General features: G+C 42.2%; 1 protein-coding gene across 1 annotated transcript in view; it reads right to left on the bottom strand.

Annotated features, from left to right (window-relative positions):
* The window catches only part of RXFP1 (relaxin family peptide receptor 1), an 80,671-nt gene that overhangs the window by 30,382 nt on the left and 25,667 nt on the right, over positions 1-24,622 (bottom strand). Inside the window, exons 2-3 of the mRNA XM_026647869.2 lie at positions 21,252-21,407; positions 2,894-2,992 (exon numbers count right to left, since the gene is read on the bottom strand). Coding sequence (XP_026503654.1) covers positions 2,894-2,992; positions 21,252-21,407 — 255 coding nt within the window. The remainder of the gene's footprint in view (positions 1-2,893; positions 2,993-21,251; positions 21,408-24,622) is intronic.

The raw sequence follows: 24,622 nt of genomic DNA, 5'->3' as shown, positions 1-24,622 counted from the left end.
AGAAGATTTAGCAAACTTACAGAATAGACAGCCGATTTTTTATCTATATTTTAAATTTCACATAAATGGCTACATTTTGAAAAATGGAGGCTTAAGGGTCAAGCCCAAAAATGCAAGCACGTGATTTGTGCTGCAGAATTGTGATTTCAAGGACCAGTTTGACAATTGCACATGCCATTGTCTGATTTACATGCAACTGTGCTCTCACAGAGAGATTTCCCTTTTAAATGTTGGCCCCAAACAATGAGATTAATATAGTCCCTCACAAGAATGGCCAAACCTTTCCATTTTTTTCCAGCTCAGACACAAAGGGCTTGTCTACACTTGGAATTGCTACAGTGGCACAGCTGCCACCCTGCAGCTGCACCACTGTAGTGTTTCAGTGTAGATACTTCCTAGTCTGATGGGAGGTGTTCTCCCATCAGTGTAGGTCAGCGGTGGGCAACCTGCGGCCCGTCAGGGTAATACACTGGCAGACCGTCAGACAGTTTGTTTACATTTGCACGGCTTCCCGCTGCTCCTGGTGGCCGCGGTTCACCGTTCCCGGTCAATGGGAGCTGAGGGCCACAGGTTGCCCACCACTGGTGTAGGTAATCAACCTCTCCGAGAGGCAGTAGGTAGGTCGATGGAAGAATTCTTCTGTCAACCAGAGCTGTCTACACTGGGGGTTAAGTCAGCATAACTACGTCACTCAGAGGTGTCGGTTTTTCACACCCCTGAATGATGTAGCTGGGTCGACCTAACTTTTGAGCGTACACCTGGCCTAACTTAGTGTTGAATTATCTGTGAACAAGAATTGTGAGCTTTTACTTGCAAATGAGCAGACCAAATCTGAATCAAATGCACATTTAGGAATCTTAATTTATCTTTACTCAATCTTTCTACAGCATATTTCACATCTGGCTTTTCAATTAAGTACCAAGATGCTTTTTCCTTTTAGTACCTGTAGTTTGTACCGTCATCTATTCTTTGCACAGTTACAACCCTGATAATTTCTCTTTGTTTTGTTATATTCTTCTATAACTGTTAGCATTTCCAAAGGATAAGATATTAGGAGTAGTGATTACTGTAGTGAGGGAAGGCGATCAAGCCTCTTGGTGCAGGAATTGAATTGTACAGTTCAGAGCCACTCAATAATAGATCTTTTATTTTTCAACAGTTTCCAGTGTGGAAAAAGTTAATCAAATTTTTTTTTGACAGAGTACTTGTGGAAAAAAAAAATCATATCTGCTCCTCTTCATTCCCCATGGTGTGAAACTACCTGCTATACCTCCTTCTGTGGCTGTGATACAAAACTCAATTATTGTGTCTTCTCTTAATCCTAGCTCTGCACAGTGCAGATAGTGAGGAATGAACCTATCTCAGGGATGGGCAAACTTTTTGGCCTGAGGGCCACATCGGGTTTTGTAAATTGTATGGAGGGCCGGTTAGGGGAGGGGGTCATGGCCCGGCCCCTACCTCCTATCTGCCCCCCCGGGACTCCTGCCCCATCCAACCCCCCCGTTCCCTGACAGTCCCTCTGGGACCCCTGCCCCATCCACACCCCCCCGCTCCCTGTCCCCTGATTGCCCCCAAACACCCGCCGCCCCATCCAATCCCTCCTCTCATTCCTGATGGCCTTCCCGGGACCCCTGCCCCATCCAACCACCCCTTCTCCTTGTCCCCTGACTGCCCCCTGCCCCTATTCAACCCTCTGTTTCCCCCCCAACCACCATCCACACCCCCACCCCCGACCACCACCCCGAACTCCCCTGCCCTCTATCCAACCCCCCCCCCGCTGCCTGCCCCCTTAGCGCGCTGCCAGGGGCACCGGTGGCTGGCGGCGCTGCAGCTGCGCCACCGCTGCCGCCACCGCCACCACACAGCACAGATCAGCGAGTCGGGTTGGGCTCTGCAGCTGTGCTGCCCCAGGAGCTCACAGCCCCGCCGCCCAAAGCATTGCGGCCGGCAGTGTAGGGAGCGAGTTGAGGCTGCGGGCGAGGGAGAACAGTGGGGGAGGGGCTGGGGTGAACCTCCTGGGCCAGGAGCTCGGGGACCGGGCAGAAGGGTCCTGTGGGCCGGATGTGGCCCGCGGGGCGTAGTTTGCCCACCCCTGGCCTATCTAATACAGCATGACCCCACTGGCAAGAATGATGGGCAATATACTACCTCAGTTTATTGAATGTAACTCCCACTGAAGTCACTAAGGATTTAGTGCAGAATGAGGTATGATAATACAGTAGCAGGACCTCTCGCAATTGGCTGATTTCATCTGTTAATGAAATTATCACAAGAAAACGATAGGTACAACCCAAAAGACCTGATCTAAAAACTCCCAAATTTGAATTTGTTCAAAATCTGGATCTGATTTTTCGATTTTGGTGCCATATTTACTGATAATACTTCATAGCAAATTGCTAATCAAAATTATATTAGGAACCTGTATCTGTCTCTTCTTGCTCTCTGCAGTATCTGAATGGCTTACAAATTTTAAAAGAAGCATGTAGGATCTGGGTTTCTCCCTCTCCCAGAAGGAGGGGATTTTTTAAAATTGTAGGAAAGCTAGGCTGAGATTTTTTTTTTTTTAACATTTTGTTCTGAAAGATGTGGGGTAAAAGTAATTCCACTTTGTGCGTCTCTCTAAGAATATATATTGCCTTCATAATTGGTGTATCTGTGATGTTTCTAATAGAGGAATTAATCTTTTTTCAGAAAGCAACTTCACTGTAGCCTGAAAGTCACTATTAATGGACTTAAAATTTGCATAAATGCATCAAAACTATATGAGATATTCAATCTATTTCACTATAAATGGAATGACATTGCATCTGAATATGTTGTAAGAAGATTTCCCAGAGGGAAGTATGTTGCACTCACTGTAATAATCACATGAATAACTCCTGTTAGTACTTACAGCACTCCGATGTCTTTACCTCAAAAGCATGCGAGGAAGTCATTTCATTGTATTTTGCAAAATACTTATCAAATTGTTGAGACCATCCATTGTTGTCCCCTAATGAGAAATCAGAGAAGGCATGTTATATCAAAACAAAAACAAACAAAAAAACCTTCAAAACATTTCCCACAGGTATGATAGATAACAGGAGCTTCATTAAATTTGGTTGCACAATCCTTTGCGAACGCACACACACACTTTCTAATTTGGTGTGACTGTTGTGACAAAGAAAAAAAAGGCGTAAAACCCCAATTTTCCCTCAAGCAAAGCTAATCATATAACAGAATCCTAAAAATGAGAGGTAAAAAGAGACCTATGAGGTCATCTGTTCTTCTTTCTGTCAGTGCAGGCTTATCCCCCCACAGTATATTCTCAAGTGCTTTGTCCAGTTTAGTTTCAACGACTCATATGATGGGACTTCCACAATTTTTCTTGGAAGACTGTTCCACACTGTAATATACCGCGTCATGAGGAAATGTTTCCTGATATCCAGCCTTAATTTCTCTTTGCTCAGTGTCTAGGTCAAAGTTATATGTGCAGTACTTTTGGGGACAAGTTATGTGACTTATTCACACCAACAAGCATAACCTAAGTTCACCATACAATTTAAAGCAGCATTCAACACCACAGTCTGAAACTAGTTATTGTGCATACACTGCAGCAGCAGGTCAAGAACATAAAAGTGAAATAAAAGAGCAGCTCTTTTAACGTCTGCCAAACGATGCCACTAATTATCAAGATAGCAGCCACCAACTAGTGATTCAGAAATGTCAATGGTAATTTAAAGTATTACTTGTAAATGCAACTATGTCTTCACTGTCAGAAACACTTGTGTTATGAGGTTTACAATGATTATGCTTAGCCAAATAATTGCAGTTTTATTCTAAGAGTCATGAATCTCCAGGAATGGACATTCTTCCTTCTGAATCTTATAATTTAGTGTATACTTGATATCATTTATTGTGTAAGCATTTAATAAAGCTTTATAATCAAGGGGCCATGGCCACATTCATTAGTTTGGTAACATTGAAAAAGGGAAAAGAAACCAGAGGTAAAATTTACTTACCTAGATGTAATTTTTTCTTCTCTGAAGTGGGCATCTGTGTTATTCCTCCTCATCTTTCAACCATGGAAGCGCTTTATTTTTAACCCCCCTCCCCCATCTTTCTAGCTTCACAATGCAGTGCCAACAGGTGGAGTTGTTCAGAAAACCGATTACTGGCCAAAAACGATGAATTCCATTTAATAAATGTTTTTGATGTTTTGACATGTTTCATTCCAACATAGAATGACATTTTAATTAAAAGGAGAGAGTGTGACCTCAAGATAGCCAATAGCTCAGTGATTAGGGCACTCACTTAGAATGTGGGGGACTCAGGTTCAACTCCCTTCTTTACTTGATTCAGACAGTGGAGTGCCCTAACCATTGGGATATAGAGTTAGTCTCTTTCTGGCCTGATGAATGTTTACTTATTTATACAAAGTGAACAGCCTCAAGTGGAAAGATTGAGAGAGAAACTAACTGTAGAGCCCAGAACTTAGGGCACTAAATTCAAGGCCCTGTTCCAAATCCAAGAGAGGAAGGACCCACATGAGTATCCTAATAACTGAACTATTCTACAGTGGATTTTTTCATTTGCTCGTTTTGGCCAGAAATTCCATCCTGGACCTGAGAAACCTTCTGAACAAAAGTCTGGTGGAAACGGATACATTTCTGTGAAAAGTTTTTTTAATCTATATTTTCCGATGAAAGAATGTTTAGTCATAAAATTCCCAAGCAGCTCTGCTAATTACCTCTATAGTACCCTAGCAAACTGCCTGAGCTGAGAAAACAAACTATAAATTATGATTAATAAATATTAGTAAAGATTAGCCATTTCCAGCCAGGCTACCATTATGTTATATCCACTTATTCATTTATTATACAAAAAATGGCAAAAAAGACTTAAGGCAAAGCAAGACCTCAACATTGCTGCTGTTGGAGTCAGCCCTGGCTGCCATGTTTCACCTGGGTCTGGAGACCAAGTAGCCAGGGAATACTGGCTTGGAGATTTTGCAAAGTCAGCTCCTGCTGCTGAACTTCTACCCCAAATAGGACAATGCTAGCCTGCCACATTGCTGTAAAGCAGGCAAAGCAGTGTTCTATTGTGCACTTGGGCCACAGTCAGGAGCTCTTTTGATCTTAACTGGGCTTGCTACATGACCACGTTTTCTCTTCAAATCCCATTTTCCTGCAGACAACTATTCTCAAAAATCCTCTGTATACCAGGGGGACACCAAGAAGAGGGAGAATAATAATAAATGAATAAATATTAATAATAAAAACAAGGGGAAGGGCTCGTGCCTTGAGTCAGAGAAAGGAAAGGCCTAGAGGAATCTCCTGCCACTTCAAGCAGAAGTGAAATACTGGCAAGTTAGAGAGGCACTCAGGTCTCTGAACAGCTTCACTAACTGGCACTGCACTGTTAAGCTAGGAAGAGAGTTAAAAAAAATTAAAATGTTTCCATGCTTGGAAAACAAGGAATAACCCAGTTATAATAGATCACAGAGCACCAGGGAGAAATGCCAGGCACCATTTCATTTTAGGATGTGGATTACAAGTGGATTGAAGTGTTGGCTAGCTGCATGACTTTTATAAATATTAATAAACTTATAGGTGAGGATCAGACTGGCTTCCTCCATGGTCGGTAGAGGTTAGTGATCATTATGTGTTATAAATGTTTCCTGGGCCACCAGGGGTGCTCCATGATATTTCTCTCAGGGCTGGTCCACACTAACCCCCCACTTCGAACTAAGATACGCAACTTCAGCTACGTTATTCACGTAGCTGAAGTCGAACTATCTTAGTTCGAACTTACCGCGGGTCCACACGCGGCAGGCAGGCTGCCCCATCGACTCCGCGTACTCCTCTCGCGGAGCAGGAGTACCGGCGTCGACGGCGAGCACTTCCGGGATCGATCAGGGATCGATTTATCATGTCTAGACAAGACGCGATAAATCGATCCCTGAAGATCAATTGCTTACCACCGGACCTGGAGGTAAGTATAGACGAACCCTCAATGTAGGGACAGGCTTTTGGGAGTAGGTGCTGTGTGGGGATTTATGTTGTGGTTCAGAGGACTGTGGATGGGGGGATGCATTTCTTCAGATCAGGATATAACCACCATTAGGTGATAATGGCTAGTGGCCTTTTACCTGAATGATTTACGTTGCGCTAGGAGATCAAACAGGACTATCTGTTGAACCTTATTTGTAATCACCCCTAAGCACTTGGTTGCCAAACTGAGCATTGACTGGATAAGAAGCAGAAAAACATCACTGGCAAGATTTTCCAAAGGGTTCCACATCCAATCCGACCACTTCTGAAGGTGCCTGAAGAGGAGCAGAGCTCTTTTGAAAATCTGTCTCTAGGAGGCCATAATTCCTGTCCCCTAATTAAGGTTGTAGTGAGGCTTCCCTTATTACTACTATATTTTAGCCCATTCCTCTAAATGGAGAGACTCCATTGACTTTTATTTGCAAGATCAGGGTCTTAAATGAGGGTGGTTGAGCCTACTATACAGGACTGGAATCTGCTGCTATTAGTGGACTGTATTTTTACCCAGAGAAGGGATAATTGAGATGGAGATGAAAAGGATCTTTTTGTAGATGATTTTAAAGAAGTATGTCAATTTTGCATATTTCTGGTGCACTGTCACAGGCATTTTTCCCTGCAGCACACCTGCATCAGCTTCTTCTTACCAGGGTTTTCTACCTCTTCCAGGGATTCATGTGACTCAGCCCTCTGGATAGGTCACTCTCAGCGTTCAATCCTTTTCTGGGGTAATAAAAGTCTAAACAAACAAAAGGTTCTTCCACCCCCCCCCCTTGAGCTACTCTTCATCCTACCCTCTAGGCTCAGTTCTCAGCCCCTTCTATGCTTCCCTTAAGTCTCTCTGCCTTGGGATAGAGTGCTGACTCCAAGACAGCTTCCCTGCAGCCCCTCGCACACTCTCGGCCTCCTTCAGCTACTTTTAGTCTTCTCTGCTCTGGGACAGAACTCTAACTCCCAGGCTGCTTTGCTCAACTGCACCACTTCTTCCAGACCCTACTCTAGGGCATTTCCCAAGAGTCCAACTTGCTTCTTACATTTCCTCCTCTATACACTGTTCTCTGCCCTTTTATGAGGCCCAGTGTTCTTTCTCCCCCGCCCCAGGCCATCACCTGACCCCAATTAGTCCTGTCCCTTAAGCAGGCAGGCAGCTAGTTACGGCACAGATGGGGCTAATGGAAGAGTGCTAGCCCCAGGCCTCCTGGCACTTAAAGGGACTGGCCATCCTGTTACAAGCACAGCTGTACTAAGTAAACACTTTTCACTCTTTGGCTTCCTAAATTCAGCAGTACCAGTATAGGAACACTTGGTAAATTAACCAGTTAGTTGGATACTTTGAAATATTGTTGAAAACCATTTGTTCTGGTGTTAAAATATACAAACAACCCTAACTCCCTGCCCTCTTCTAAGCCAGCAAAGACATAGGGCCAGATTCCCAACTACATCGAGGAAGCTGTGTGCCTCTCTACTTCTTAAGGCCAAACAGGGAGATATGCTTTTATCCCATTTGACAGTGTTTGAGAAAATTTGCCAAATGGCAAGCAGCCAACTGTGGAGTGCGTATGTGTATGGAATGTTTATAGACAGTCAAAAGGCAGCCATGCATGAGTGTGGTGTAATAAAAGAGGAGGGATCCAGTCACAGATAAAAAGGAAGTCAGATGGGCTCCCATACATATTACTTTGCATTGGTACAGCCCTCATTTCCTAAGAGTTCTGGTGTCAACTGATTGAAAATACTGGGCTTTTCTTATGGCTCTTCTGGTCCTGGTTTCCACTAGCAGTGAAGAGGCATGGAAACATTTTAAAACAAACAAATGAATAGGAAAAAGTTAGCCAAACTTTTCTGAACTTCAAACAATTGATCTGATTTAATTTGGTTCAAGTTTCGGAACAAAATGTGGGATAGCTTTTATTTTAGCCATACTGTTTTTCCCAATCATAGATACACACCCTGTGTAAATAACTATATTTAATAGAAGCACTAAGTCAGCGTGGCAGAGATATAAATCACATGGTGGTCATTTAAAGTTTATGTTGTGGGAGTCTGATCTTTTTACACACCATTAAGAAGAGGTTCTTCAAGCACTTTCAGAAATGATTAATTATAGTACTGGCCCACAGATTACAGATGCATCATTTTGGGGAGTCCAGTTCAGATGGCATAATTTTCCTGAGCCAATTCTAAAATAGGTTCTATTGGCTGTACTTCTGGCAAAGCAAGATTTTGAGACAATGGGGCACCAGCACATCTCCTATGATGTGGAATAAATGAAAGGAGTAATTGACAATGTCTTACCCAGGAATACTGCAAATATCTATGGTCCATTAGATGGATTTACATTGTGTTGATTACCATTTATGTATTAGCGTCATAGAAGGTGAATACGGATACTAATTCTGACAAACTACAGATTTGAATAAATACATATGACAAATCCAAGAAAATATCTCCCAAATCCAAGAAAATATCAACTAAAGATACACAATGAATTGTTTAGAATGGCGCTTACAACATGAATTCTGTATACAAGAATTCCTGCTCTTTGAACCATGGCCTGATAGGTATCTGTGCACAGACACTATCCTTATTTTAAGGTGTCAGGTACAGCATACTGGCTCTTGCCGGTATGCCGTACCGGCTTACTTTCACCTCTGGCATGGTCCCTCATTCACAGGACTGTAAAGTCCAGGAGCATTCTAGTAGCAATACAGGTAGAGAAATCACCTTGCATCACTTTCTCTCTCTCTCTTCCCTCTGCTTCCTCTAGGGAGTCATTTTAAATGTAACCTGAGTGCTTCTGTTTGTTTCAGTGGCCTGGAAACAAGTGGCGATGACACCATCATTTCAAGAGAAGAGAGTACACACTGCAAACAATCACTGTCTAGCTGCCAAAAAACAATGTTGCTGAATTACAAGGAAAATTGGCCAACAACCATATTTCTAAACATCGAGAAGATTGCTGTCCTCAATATAGTTCAGGCCACCCAATTAAGTATAATGACCCTGTTTATGAAGAAAGTATCATTTACATAGTTAAGTTGTGTTCTTTCTACAGTTCTCTTATACAGCCCAATAAGTGGAGCACTAGCCAGATGAGTAACAATAGCCATTATTTTCTTAATTCAATGTTCCATTCATAATGGAAAAGTCCAGTTTACCCAACTACCAGTTGGTTTGTACCTAAAGGTTAGGCACAGTATATACAGATTCTTGAATAAAAATAAAATGTTTTTAGAAAAAAGCTTATTTTTAATAAATAATAAATAATATCTTATATGTGTATCTATTAAAATGCAATCCTGAGAGGTTCTCAAGTGATTTACCTATATATATATATATATATATATATGGGTATGTATGTATGTGTGTGTATATATATATATATATATATATATACACACACACACACACACACACACACCCCTATATATACAGAAGTAACTTCAGCAACCATTTCTGAGCTGGAACACAACAACTATGTAACAGTGCAAAGCAACATTGTTCAACAGCTTTAGACCTTGAGTGAAGAATAATACTCTGTATTATTCAAATTAAAGTTCAAGGAGAATGCAGGTAGGTGTTTATAAGAACTTGTAAACTGAAATAAGACAAGATGCTAGGTGTAACATTCCCACTCTTGAGAAAAGTGACATGAAAGCTTTCCTCAAGACAAGTGATCAGGGCCTTGGTTTTACATCTCACCTGGAAAAGAGCACCTCCAGGAGCACAATGCTCCCTATCACTGTGCTGGATACTTATTCAGTACTGTCTTAGAAGAATGTCTCATAGTGAATAACAAACAGTACTTCTTGAAGACTCTAGATTTTCCCCACAAGTCTCCCAATTCACATAAGGAATGATCCCATGCTCATTAAGTTAACAGTAGTCTTTCCAGTGACTTCAATGGGATTTGGTCCAGGCCCATAGGCAACAATATTTTGTGAGAAATGAGGTGATAACAACCCAGGATGGCATGGTTGCAGATTTTATATTGGTCTAAGCATTCACATTTTTATGTAAAATGGTAGAGCATTAATCAAATGTGTACTAACAGTAATGATCTTTCTAGTTGTTTTTAACCACAACATATATCTTTGGGTATTACTAAGCCAGGATGAAAGTTACAAAGCATGCAACATTCATAAAACAGAAAAGGCAGAGAAATATGTGTATAATTTGCATCCATGTAATTTTAGAGCCTGTAACTACACTAAAGGGTGCTGATAAAGAGCACTATATATTGAAGGGACAAGCCAACGGGTTTTGAAACGGAACTGTGGAAAATGCCACATAACATTTGCACTGAAACTCAGAAGTATCTTCTTAGGGTCTCAGCTTCAGCATTGCTGATTTCAATAGGCAGCAGGAATGCTAAATATCTCTCTAGATCATGCCCTCAGTAATGAAAATTGTATATACTGAAAAAAATAGGATTTAAACTATTTTAAAGTGGAGATGGGCCAAGGATGCTTTGTTTTGATTCAGATAAGGGTATGTTTTGAAATTCAGGTTCAAAGCTGAACCAGGCTAAGTTTCATGTTCGTATTAAAAAATGTTGAATTTTTGTGATCTGTTTTTACAAGGCTATTGTCTTATGATAGAGGAAAATCTCATGAGACCAGCCATTCTGATTAAATTTCTCCCATATTTAGCTGCATATGAACTGAATATGGAAGCTAGATCCTTTCCAGTTTTGGACCTAACCCAGATTCAAAACGATTGTGGTAACTTCACATCCAGGGCTTTGAATCAAAGTACCACTGAAATTTGGGGGAAGGAGGTATTTGGATTTCAGGCTCATTACTATTTTGAAGCCACAGTGAACAAACCATTCAGATTATCCAGGAAAACTATTGGTATATTATGGTTAAATGTGGATGACAGATATCAAGAGATCACAGAGAAAAAATTTAGGGGAATTCAAATCACACAGCAACATAAAACTTTACCATGCTAAGAGCCGTTCCAGAACTATAGCTCTTGCTATACCAGGTAACTTCATTTTCCAAATTACAATCAACAAGAATGGAAGGTTAGATATGGGATGGTAACTTGCTGAATCTGCTGTTTGTAATGGGGTTATTTTTTACATAAATCAGGAAAGATGAGAGCTATTATAATGGCATTTAGAAAGTCTACACTTAATCGAGTAAGAATGACAATAATGAGAGTAATCACAAGAATCGACAAATCAAGGTATTCAGAAGTGTTTTTGTAAATTTAGGAAAATGATTGAGACAGTGTTGGGTTGGTGAGTGTATTGTTGTCAAGAAGAGTTTGGATTCCTGGGGTCGGTTAAAATATCATTAGAAAAAAGACACAACATAGACCCAAGAGACAATGTGTAAATAGTTCTTATTCCCCTTGAACAAAGAAGGTACGACAATAAAGCAGAAAACTCCACACCGCTCTATATTTGTGATCTCTGGCCAAAACTGTTTCTCAAACTCTTTTCAAATTATTTTGGTTCTGCGTTAATTCCATCTCCAACATACTAAATGCCTTTGTCCCAAAATCCATCACTCAATCAAAGTTCTTTATTGGGATATAGTTATATATACACACACACACACACACACACACACACACATATACAGTAACTCCTCACCTATTGTCCGCCCGCTTAATGTTGTTTCAAAGTTATGTTGCTTCTCAATTAGGGAGCATGCACGTTTAAAATTGTGCAATGCTCCTTTATAATGTTGTTTGGCTGCCTGCTCTGTCCACTGCTTGTAAGATTCTGTGGAAGAGCAGTGACTTTACAAGGGAGCATTGCACAAGTTCCTCTTCTCCGCCTCCTTCCCCTCCCTCCCAGCGCTTCCCCCACCGCCAAACTGCTGTTTGGCAGGGCTTAGGACTTTCTGGGCTGCGTCTCCACTCCTCCCCTTCCCTCCCAGAAAGTCCTAAGTGCGAAGTGCTGGGAGGGAGGGGGATGAGCGGGGAAGCGCCATGTCTCCACTCCTCCCCCTCGCTCCCAGAAAGTCCAAAGCACAAAGCGCTAGGAGGGAGGGGCAGGAGCGGGGAAGTGCCGCATCTCCCTCCTCCCCCTCCCTCCCAAACTGCTGTTAGGCGGCGCGTAGGACTTTCGGGAGGGGCGGGGGGAAGGAGTGGGGATGCGGCATGCTACGAGAGGAGGTGGAGTGGGAAGAGGTGGGCCTGGAGTGGAGCGGGGACAGGGAGAGGCGGGCCTGGAGCATTCCTGGCAAAGTCGGTGCCTGTTCTTCTCTGGGGAAGCTGCTGCTGTTGCTGCGAAGGTGCTTCCTAGTGTCCTTGCCTGCAGTGGGCTGTGCCTGTGTGGGATAAGCCAGGGGCACTACCCAACCACAGTACAGTACAGTATATAATGCCTTTTCTCTGCCCCCCAAAAAATTTCTTTGGAACCTAATCCCCCGCATTTACATTAAATCTTATGGGAAAATTGGATTCGTTTAACATCGTTTCACTTAAAGTTGCATTTTTCAGGAACATAACTACGATGTTAAGTGAGGAGTTACTGTCTATAAAGAGTTATATAAGTAAGTTATATAACGTTGTTAAAGTATAAAGGGAACAAAAGACTTCATGTCTCTGTCAGAGGTAAATACAACACAATAAGCATCTCCCCACAACTGGGCTTTACATGTGCTCAGCGTTTAATCCCCTTGTCCATTTTTGATTCATTGGCAGATTGCTCCACAGCGTGATGGCTCTCTCTTTTCTTCTCAGGTTAAATGCCAAGAAGTGTGGAGGCCCTTGGTCTAACAGAGGGATCCATTTCCAACTCCAAAGAAAGCGTACTTGGATGACTGGTCCCACGTTGTAATAGACCAGATTTAAAATCATGACATTTTTATGCACAGAAAAGCTGTCCCTGGCCCAGGATCAAATTTTGTTCATCCCAGGACTCAGACGAGCAATTGGGGAGCAATTGCACATTTTGTGGAAGGCAGAGAAAACATTTATCTAGCAGGCTGTTATTAAGAAAATGGTGGCTGTTTGAAGCAACTCAGGGGTGTGGGATTTTAGAAAAAGATTCAGGTGCCTGATTAGTGGGCAGAGGGCAGGTGAGGCAGTCAAAGATTCATCAGACATTTTATTTATGACATGACCTTGCAATTTGTCATAAGGTTCTGCCATGTATTATACAGCTATCACCTAAACACACATACGCTTCCATTAGCTGATGAAACACACATTGATTCTATAAGAAACTAAGTGACAAATACTAAAGAAAGAAGGACCAGAAGCACTGTTGTTCTTGTCTAGCATTAGTAATTCTAATTTCATGAGATTCATCCTTAAGTAGACTGACTGCACCAATGGTATTTGGGTATCTTCCTTGAAATGCAGTTGAATAGTTAGATATCTATCCTATATTCTACAGTCCTCTCCTATATCTTGATTAGGGTATTAATAATTGTGGTATTGTACAGAAGTTGCTCTTTTGTACTGATTTAGTGTGTATGAAATACTGTAAATCTTTTTTGTTTTAAGTATAATGTCTAAGACAAAACTGGTATAGTAGGGCCGGGAAGAGAGCAGACAGTATTTGTTGTCATGTTGTCACTATCTTTTATTTTAGTTTCATCCAATATTCACATTGTACTGATATTCAAATTAAATCCTGTTTTATTTTAATATTTTAATTCACATGCAGCACATGATTTTTTACATTGCACATTAGCTAACCATTAACAATTCATACACATCAATTAGCTAAATAACAGAACAGATCAAATAAATTCTGTTCTGAACGTCCATTCTGAAATCTCAGTTACAGAATTTGCAGGGCCAAGTCTTGTAGTCAAAAACAAGAAGAAAAGTTTTTTTTTTTCCCTACTGAAAATGGTCGTCTTTGCTGGAAAAGCTGACTGAAGAATCATAATGTAGGACAATTTATCAAACTTGCTGTGCTGCCTGCCAACTTGAGTTTTAATTAAACTCATGCACAGCAGGGTGCTGGAATTATTACCACTTTCACACACTTCCAGTGTTTGTTAATAGTTTCACAAGCAGCTCCAAATAAAATACAGCATGTAGGTCAAACTATTCAGCATCACCCTTAGCCTTTTTAAAAGGAACTAAAAGCTTCTGGAAACAGCTGGCAATGGGCAAAATAGTCCTGACCATAAAATATCTTTGGAATGCTCTGTGCTACTGTGTTTTAACATTAGAAAAACGTAACATAAACACTACTAGAGTTAAATCCTCAGGATCTTGCAGCAATAGCGGCATTGAGCTAAATTAATCCCTGGTATTACTACTTTGCCTTTAAAGGAGTTTTTACACTAGGGATGAATTTGGTCTTATGAATACAGATATGTCAAGCAATTACTTCCAGTGTCTGAAACCTAATGAATATTTTACAATTTACGACAAAAATAATAAAACTACACTTAAAATAAAACACTTTCAAGTTTCTAATGCAGAGTGTATGAATATTTACAACACATTGCAATTTTTTTGCAGGGTTATTATCTGGATTCTATTTGTTTATAATTTTTTAAAGTCAAGTTCATCCCCGTTATCATGGAATGTTCCAGCAGAATGAAAGTTAGTCTCCACACCAGCCATCTGGGAGCCCTCAACATTCTCTGAGCTGGACAAGCGCATACTGTAATGACTCTATGGCCATCTAGGACCAGCAAGGCAACTCAAAGCCATTTATTGCTGACCCCAAGCATTCAAAAATCATGAGTGAGACTAGGGTTACTATACCTCCAGGTTTCTCCGGACATGACCTTTTTGTTTGGTTGCCAATCCTCCAGGATTGGCCTGGAGTTTCCAGGAATTAAAAATTAATCTTTAATTAAAGATTATGTCATTTGATGAAATCTTCAGGAATACAGCCAACTAAAATAGGCAATCCTACCTGTGCAATATTCAGCCGAAGGCAGCATTATTTATCCTTTATTTGGATGACTAATATCTGATCATATATTATTTAAAAATTAATTGGTACCATCCCCCATAAGAGGGGATATGAAAGTAACTGGAAGAGGCTCATAATGTTCCCGTGTAGTGGAGGAGAGCTTTTGTGTAGAGCTGGCTGGGGACCGATGATTCTTTTCACAAAGAATTTTGAGATTTTTGAAGTTTGCTCTTGTTCCACATTTCAACAAGAAAAATAATACTTTTGAAAGTGGTTGAGAAACAGAATTTTGATTAAATGTCTGTCTTTAAATTGAAAATGTCAGGTTTTCAATTCATCTCTTTCTGTAGAATTGATCAGGGAGTCCACCCTGAACTTCAGAAAACATTCCATCAAAAACAAAACAAAAACAAAATATTTCAGTTTCAATGGAATGATATTTTTTGACTGAAAAAGCTTACTTGAAAATATTTCTATTTGTGTGCTTTTCTCCTTCCTCCCCAAAGAGAGATGGCCTTCTGTTAGTTTTCATTTACCATTCCAGCAACATAGCAAACATGCATGTCACATAAGAAAAAAACATGTTAAATGTTTATAGTCAGATCTATTTACAACATCTTTCAAGCTTCTGTTCACATCCTTCAGAAAGGGAAAGAAATCTGAGAGACTGAGCCCATAGACAAAACCATAATCCCCGAAACATCAAAGAGGTGTATTCCAGTTCAACACTATATTTCAATATAGTTTTGTAACCTAAACATAGATTGTGTAAGTGGTAACTTTCAGCCGATTCACCTACATATTCTTCATATACAGCCCTGTATTAAATCTTCTGTTTTAAATCACTTATTTTATTTATACAAGATTTTTAAAGTACATGTTATTGGGGGAGGTGGGAGTGTGTGGCTCAGCAGATTAATAAAGGGGATATGGAACTTTTCACCTCTGTCATTGTGACACTGGGAGACCAGCCAACCTGTGTATGACCCATAACAACTTTAAGAAGAGGCATTACAATTGTATCAGGACAATTCACTTGTATATGAATTTCAAAGAGATATACTAGACCAGCAATCACTAACCCATACATTTGTAGTAATAGAAATCAAGGGCAGATGGTAAATGTGTTTGTCTGTGTACCTGTATCATGTTAGAGGTTTAACAATGTAACCAAATTAGCTTGTAGATGCTAATTCACTTTTATGTCTTAATTGCCTTTATGTGACTGGGTTTAGTCAACCCTAAAATCAAAGATGTGAGACACTGCATGAAATTAACATTATGATGTATATTGTCTTCAGTTTATCTATGTTATAATGTATCACCAGCAGTTGCCTTATGTTAATCAATGTAACTGAATTACCTGTGTATGCATAGTAAACAGAATGTTAACTTCAAGGTGATGGGACAGTGCGTGCTCAACAAAGAAGAATCCTCAGTCACATGCTTTGCTCAAAGCACTTGAAAAACCTGCTTTAGCTATAAAGAGAAACCCTGGGCCTGATCCTTTCATCTCTAGTCTGCTGAACTTTAAATAGGGAAAGTTTAAGCCATGGGAGTGAGATCTTTTAAGTAGTTATTTGGCATACCCTGGAAAATACATGGAAAGACTCTAACAGACTTTACATCTAATCTGCCTTTGGATTCTGACCTGTTGGGATAATTCCAAAGAGACTTTTGCTAACCAGTAGATATAATATCACTGCTATGATCCTGATCTATAAACATTGAAAATCACTTGTATGTATACGATTCCTTAACTATTCAATACCTCTCTTCTTTTCTTTTATTAATAAAACTTTAGTTAGTTTATGAATGATTGGCTGACAGCATGACATTTGTGTAAGATCTGAAATATATATTGACCTGATGGTAAGTGTCTGATCCTTTGGAACTGGTAGAACTTCAAGTATGATGAAAAGGGTTTTCAGTAACCTCTCACTATATTAGACCAGTTTGGGATGGGAGCCAAGGGCTAGAATGCTGAAAGGGGACTGTGTTTGGCTTCTTGTTAAATAATGTGGTGCTACAGAAGCTCTTTGGGTTGGTGAATCTAATTATAGAATGAACCACGAGTTTTTGGGGATTGTCTGCCCTGTTTCTTACAGTCTGCCCTGAGGGTGGCATTCTCAGTGTGGCCCATCCCTGGCACCCGGTCACAGTCATCAATTCAAATCTGTCTCAGATCTGATTGAGTCTAGGGCACTGTTTTATAAACTATAGATTAAAAAAATTTCTGTCCCCACTAGCAAAAGGACTTAAGCTAGAAACTTGCTGGCAATAACTATACTTCTGATTCCAATGCAAACATGACCATAAGCCAGAAGTTACAAACAACTAAAAGGAAAATAAAAAAAGAAGAGCAAGGAAATGCAAAACAGGAACTATGCAATGCAGGAACCAGTATTATCATTTTGTCCTTCTGGCTACATCCTGGACTGGTTTTAGATCGCCAATCCTATCATGAAATTGATACTGATCAGTGGATATATGTTTGCATGGATAGTGAGTCCCTGGCTTATCAAAACCTTATGTGGATAGACCACAGTTTTAGGTTTGTTTATTAACCCTCTTCACATTGAGCATATGGAGCTATTCAGCCACATGAGACATGATAATTGGAGCTGACCAAGATTTTGATTCTAAATTTACTGGCCTGATTTAGGATTAGTACTAAAGGGTATGACAACCCTTTCCATCTCCCATCCCTGAGAAATGCGTGCTTCCTGAAGCTCTCATGCTTTTTACAGGTCTTCTAATTCATCTGCCTCTAAGTTCTGTGAATGCATGAATGCAGACAGCCATTCAGGGTCTCTGAAGACAATCCTCTCTGCCTTTTCTATTTTATATGCAGCCTGCCCAACTATTATCTATGTATCATGGTAGCTTACCTGCTGCTACTTTGGATTACCAGAATTACAGTCAATATCTGGTCAGAATCATGCTGAAACATTAAACAAGATTAATCTTTTCTCTGTGACAATGAATGTTCTTTGTCAACTGCAAGCTGTAATGTGTGTTCTTTTTCCTCTATAATTAAAGATTTTTGCTAGAATGTGTCTCCGGAGATGCCCTAGGATACAGCCAATCGGGGTGACTGCCCCAGGCCCAGCGCTTTGGGGGACCCTGCGCTTCGTGAGGAGGTGGACAAGGAGGTGAGACGGGAGGCGGGGCAGGCAGGTAGACGGGGGAGGAGGAGCCCCCCCACAACCTCCCCCTCCCTCCCAGTGCCTACCACTGATCAGCTATTTCGTCCGGAGGCACTGGGGGGGAGGGGGGGAGGAGTGAGGGCACACCGCGCTCGGGAGAGGGGGCGGAACTGGGTGGGGAAGAGGCGGGGTGGGGATGGGAAAAAGCGGGGTGGGGGTGGGGCCTTGGGGAAGGGATGGAGTGGGGGGCGGGGCCTGGGCGGAGCATCCCCCGGCAGATAGAAACTCGGCGCCTATGTCCCGGGCGTCTCATCCCCCTAGGGACGACCCTGTGTGTCTTAGTTGGTCCCTTGGCTTGGAGTGTCTGGTGAGGAACTTATTTTGATGAAATAGGAGAACAGATTTTCTACAAAAATACCCCATGTTCTTTTGTTCTGACCCATCAGGAAATGTTGCTGCTTCTTTAATTGTTTTAAAGTGAATTTAATGTTCATGAAAGGTGCCAAGTTGATAACTCTGGATTTCTATATCTACCCACAGTTGCCCTACACTTCATCATCAATATGCATTAGCTCTGAAAGTTCATCTCTGAGTGTCTCACCTCTAAGGGTGAAAGAAAAGTTCACACTCAATCATTTAATCGTTGGCCTCTCTGCTGAGAGTGCCTACAGGATGCCAATTATTCTCGAGTCAGTTTGATGGATGGAGCTAGCTAGGCTAGGGTAGGCTGTTCTCAGCGGTGGCAGATGACAGAATGAGGAGCAATGGTCTCAAGTTGCAGTGGGGGAGGTTTAGGTTCGATATTAGGAAACACTTTCACTAGGAGGGTGGTGAAACACTGGAATGGGTTACCTAGGGAGGTGGTGGAATCTCCATCCTTAGAGGTTTTTAAGGCCCAGCTTGACAAAGCCCTGGCTGGGATGATTTAGTTGGTGTTGGTCCTGCTTTGAGCAGGGGATTGGACTAGATGACCTCCTGAGGTCTCTTTCAACTCTAATATTCTACGATTCTATGATAAGAACATAAGAATGGCCATACAGGGTCAGACCAAAGATCCATCAAGCCCAGTATCCTGTCCTCTGACAGTAGCCAATGGGAGGTGCCCCAAAGGGAACGAACAGACAGGTTATCATCAATTGATCCATGCCCTGTCACCCAATCCCAGCTTCTGGCAAACAGAGGCTAGGGACACCATTCCTGCCCATCCTGGCTAATAGCCATTGATGGACCTATCTTCCATGAATCTATCTAACTCCCTTTTGAACCCCGTTATAGTATTGACCTTCACAACACCCTCTGGCAAGGAGTTCCAGAGGTTCACAGTGCATTGCGTGAAGAAATACTTTCTTGTTTTTGTTTTAAACCTGCTACCTATTAATTTCATTTGGTAATAGTGAAATGTCTTCACACTACCTGTCTTGTCTACAGTGCAGGGAACATCTTGTATCAGTATTCATATTGTTCTTCTTAAAGATTTTTTTTTTTTGCTATGCTGGTTCTCATAACTGAATTCTTCAGAGCATATATTAATTTTTAAGTCTGCAGTCCATGTGGTGGAAGGTACAGGGCATGTCATGTTCAAACAATATTTCTATTTTCAGCCTTTTGGAAATGACTTTTTATTTATTTGTTTAAATTTTGAGTGAATTTCATCCTCCTGTATGTAAAAAACTAATAGCACTGTGTTATGGGGTTCTCACTCACTGCAGGCAGCACCTCGTCTTGGCTGCTCTGGGGATTAGCTCCCTTGCAGGGCCAATGCCTCCCCCTGCGGTTTCTCCACCCATTGTTCTCTCTCACTCTGTATCCCCTCTTTCACTCCAGGAATCGTAGAATCATAGAAGATTAGGGTTGGAAGAGACCCCAGGAGGTCATCTAGTCCAACCCCCTGCTCAAAGCAGGACCAACCCCAACTAAATCATCCCAGCCAGGGCTTTGTAGAAGTGGGTTCTAGAGTTCATCCTGATTTATGTCAATATGATCCAGATCAGTATTAGGCCCTGTGACTTCGCTTCCACTGCCATGCACAGCAGTGGGAGATGCAGGAGAGTGACATTCATGCATGGCGGAGTGGATGCTCCCTGGCTGATGGAGTGAAAGTTAGGCAGACAGTGATGGGGCCAAATGACCTTGCCTAGAAGCATCATTTCTGGCTGTTAGGGATAGGAATACACACCCAAGAAAATCAGATCGGGGCAAAGCAAACCAGCTAATCACTCAGTTGAGTGTCTTACAATGAACTGAGTGATCTCCAGCCACCTCAGGCCTCCTAAGCACCTGCAGGCTGTTCCATAGTCTATAACCCCAGGAAAACAGTTGCCTCCACAGGGTCCTCCTGAGGAAGAAAGTGAAGATTATGCAGAAGGGCAGCGGGAAGAGAGACAATTTTACATGAATTACTGCAATGCTTTTGCACTCTGAATCCTGATCACACTACATCTGAGCGGACACTGTATGCTCCTGGTAAGCTTGCCTTAATAACCTCAGGATGTGAATAATGCAGGCTGTCCCACAGTTTCTATATGCATTACCAAAGAACCTTCCAGATTTGACTCTACAATTATATACGTTGACCTACAAATTCTGAGTAAATGTATTTGAGAAAAGAAGAATGGATCTTATGAATCCTTCAGTTCTGTAGTCCTGTTCAAGAACTATGCTATGTGCTGTCCAAATAAAGTAAAATTATGCTTTTCAGTCCATAAGTTTAACGTAAATTCAGGAAGTGAACATGTACACTCTTTGTCAGCATGGCTCTCTTGCTTGCAATGTAATTTTATGCTATGTATTGTGTATGTAGTGGGAGTGTGTGTGTGTGTGTTCTTTCCTCTGGATGTTTATACTGTAAGTCTATAGTGTAGGGCTAAGCTGAATTTAAGGTACTTGATCTTTATTATAAATCTTGTGGTGTTATCATAGCTATTTCATAATTATCTTTGCTTTTTGTATCAAAAGTTCAAATCAGAAGATAAAACTGGAAAATACACCAAGATAGACAAACAAAGATTTGCTTCTCTTCCTAGCAAATGAGTGATGAGTTGGCTGTATTTATCTTAAGCAAATATCTATGTTGTTCTCATCTATAGTATATTTAATTTTTCTATAGTTCCATTAACTTTGACAATTTATTTAGCCTGAACAGTATTTATGTTTCACTGAAAAGTGGCCCTCAGGGTATATGTACTAGAAATGAATTAAAAAAAAAAGTCTTTATTAGCTTACCGCAGTTGTCTTCATCAGCCTGGTTCCCACAGTCATCCACACCATTACAGTGAAGAAGTTGAGGCAAACACTTTGTTATATTGCCACAAGGGAAATATCCCAGAGGGCATATGACTTCATGTCCAGAATCCTGATTTTCCGAAGTACAATGGATAACTAATAAAAAACAAAACAAAGAATATGCTTTCTTCACACATATGTTTTCTCCTTAGCTGAATTACTCAGTTGCATTTGAATGTGAACCTCCAAATTACTATACATATTAGTTTGCCTTGTTTTTAATTATAATACTGTATCACCAATGTAAACTGAGGAGGAAATATTCGTGTGTCACAAGGTAACTAAAATTACAGAGTAATTTCGTCCCCCCACATCCTAGGGTATACTGAAAACACTAGAAAGAGTACAAGCAAAGTGTCCTAGAGCCCTTATCTAAAAGGATAGTCTCCTGTTGTGCTGGACATTAATTTGTTGTAGCAATACACCAGATGAGCTGTGTAGATATGGAAAGCATTAATTTGTGCTGGAACTTCTGACCCAATAGAAATAAATTAAAGATGTAAGTCAGACATGTGTTGTATCTAATTTATACCAGGTAAAAAGTGATTATTATAGACAAATGATCAGAGAGCAAAAATATCAAAAGAACAGGACAATGACATGGCTTGGCTAAATGATAAATAAGAGGTGATATAAATATAGTATTTGAAAGGCGTAAACTGTTTAGTTCCCTTTGGATCATAGGCCCCCAGCCTTGGCAAACCAGCTGTGTTGCCTGGATGCAGCACCTTCCCAATTAATGGCCCAATTATAAATTCTTTACCTCTCTTCAAGTTGTTTATCCAGAGATGTCTTATCTCTGACCATTATTTTAGTGGCTGATTGCTCTTCCTAACAGACCCTTGTGAGTTAACTCCATGTAATTAGACAGAATGATATCAACCAGATAAACTGAAGTACAAATAATATTAATAAAAAACAATACAGATCTTCCCCATGTTATCCACAGATAGCAAAAGTAAAATCAGGAAAAGAAACTATGCAAGTGTTCCAGGCAAACCAATAACATCACTAGGAAAACTCACCCAGAAAACTGAGGAACATAGAAATTCTACATAATGTTAAGAAACAATATTGTGTCCTGTATATAAATAATAGCACTAAATTGATTCACTTTTCATTAGTTAGCTGAGTACTTGTGGTAGAAGAAGTTTTAGTTAATGGAAAGTGAGTGTGCACTCTGGTGTTTTGTTCTGTAAGGACCAAATACAAGGGAAACTTCAGTGGTAGCTAAAAAGATAAGGGAAAGTCTCCCAGGGAAAAGAAGGCGCAGAAGATCCATCTCTTGACTTTACATATATATTTCAAACATATAGCCTGGTGCTTCAAACTGGCAGGGTCCTCTATTATAGGGGTTGATCCTGTGCCCACTGAAGTCAAGCTCCCATTGATTTCAACGGGGCACACAGAGCCAGATTTTCAAAGGTATTGAGGCAACTAAAGATGCAGATAGGCACTGTTAGAGGCTAGCTGGCTCTTTAAGAGGAGTTAGGTTCAGTCTCACCTGCAACAGGTCAATCACCCTCTCAACTGGTCCTAACTGAATAGGGATCAGAGGGTCTGGTCTGTTATTGGGTCCATCTAGGGAGAGGTCATAGGGTTATTATAAAAAGGTTGGGCAAGCTCAGCCAAAGGGAGAGTGACAGAATGGTGGCTGCTTGCTCTGAGAGGTCCAGACAGGTTGGGAGCAAAGCAAGGGTAGATCCCTAGAGCAGAAGTGGAAGTGCCTGGTGGAAAGCAGCAGGTAGAAGACTAGTATGTCTCGGGTTTCATCTGGTACTTTGATTAGTCTGGGAGAGAAATGAGCTCTGGAGGAACGCCATCAGGTGGTCGAGGGACATCTACATAGAACACATCACCGGACATCGGCAATACCAGGAGCAGTGGTGGGCTGGAGCCGGTTCTCACCGGTTCGTGGGAACCGGTTGTTAAATTTAGAAGCCCTTTTAGAGCCGGTTGTCCTGTGTGGGACAACCGGTTCTAAAAGGGCTACTAAATTTAACAACTGGTAAGTTGAAGTGACCCAGAAGCGTAGCTGGGGGGGGGGAACACGGGGAGTGGCCGCTCCGCCTGAGCACATTATCCAAAAGTGGCACCTTAGGCGCCGACCCCGTGGGTGCTCCAGCTCCCTGCCCCTCAGCCCCAGCTCACCTCCGCTCCGCCTCCACCCCTGAACGCTCCGCCCCACTTCTTCCCCTCCCCCCCGCTTCCCGCAAATGAGCTGTTCGCACGGGAAGCCTGGGAGGGCGGAGAAGCGGTGCGGCGGCTTCGCGCTCAGGCCCAGGGAGGCGGAGACAGAGCGGAGGTGAGCTGGAGTGGGGGGGGGCCGCCCGCGCCGCAGCAGGTAACCCGGGGAGAGGGGGTGCGCAGGGAAACCGCTCCCCGCCCCAGCTCACCTCCGCTCCGCCTCCCTGGGCCTGAGTGCGAAGCTGCCGCTTGCTTCTCAGCCCTCCCAGGCTTCCCGCATGAACAGCTGATTCGCGGGAAGTGGGGGGCTGCGAGCTCGGCCTGACCTGGTGCTCCAGGCGCTGCGCGGTGGCGGCGTGGCCCAGCTCCAGCCGAGTGGCACGGCTGTAGCGCCGCCAGCCACCTCCAGGCAGCATGGTAAGGGGGCAGGGGAGTTTGGGGGGGGTGGATAGGGGTCGGGGCGGTCAGAGGGCGAGGAACAGGGGGGGTTGAATGGGGGCAAGGGTCTCGGGGGAGCAGTCAGGAAGGAGGGGGGGGTTGGATGGGGCAGTGGGAGGCAGTCGGGGCAGGGGCTCCAGGGGTGGTCAGGGGACAGGGAGAAGGGGTGGTTGGATGGGGCAGGGGTCCCGGGGGGCCATCAGGAATGAGAGGAGGGGTTGGATGGGGTGGCGGGGGGCAGTCAGGGGACAGGGAAGGGGGGGGATGGGGCAGGGGTCCCGGGGGTGTGTGTCAAGGAACGCGGGGGGTTGGATGGGGCAGGAGTCCCGGGGGGCAGGGGCAGGCCACGACCCCCTTGTGGGGTGAGGAGGGAACCAGTTAAGATTTTGGCAGCTCATCACTGACCAGGAGGGATGAGAAGCGCATTTAGGAAAGTAACAAATACTTTCCTCATGAATTGTATTTTCTAAATGGACAACCAACCTAATTGTCAATTACTAAGGGACAATCTCCACTCATTGATATATTTTGCTTTCCACAACTAAATCTTACAACTTTTCATGAGTGATGTACCGGAGTATTTGGATTCTAATATCTAAACTGTATTGTTAAATAGATTTGGGTTATTGCTGATTATGTACTCTATGTATCATATGACTTAAAAACTAACTTTATATTTGTGGATA

Source organism: Terrapene carolina, unplaced genomic scaffold (genome assembly GCF_002925995.2).
Source record: "Terrapene carolina triunguis isolate 2854851 unplaced genomic scaffold, T_m_triunguis-2.0 Scaffold66, whole genome shotgun sequence".
NCBI lineage: Eukaryota > Metazoa > Chordata > Testudines > Emydidae > Terrapene > Terrapene triunguis.
The sequence above is the reverse complement of the archived record's forward strand: the minus strand, read 5'-3'. Positions and strand labels throughout refer to the sequence as shown.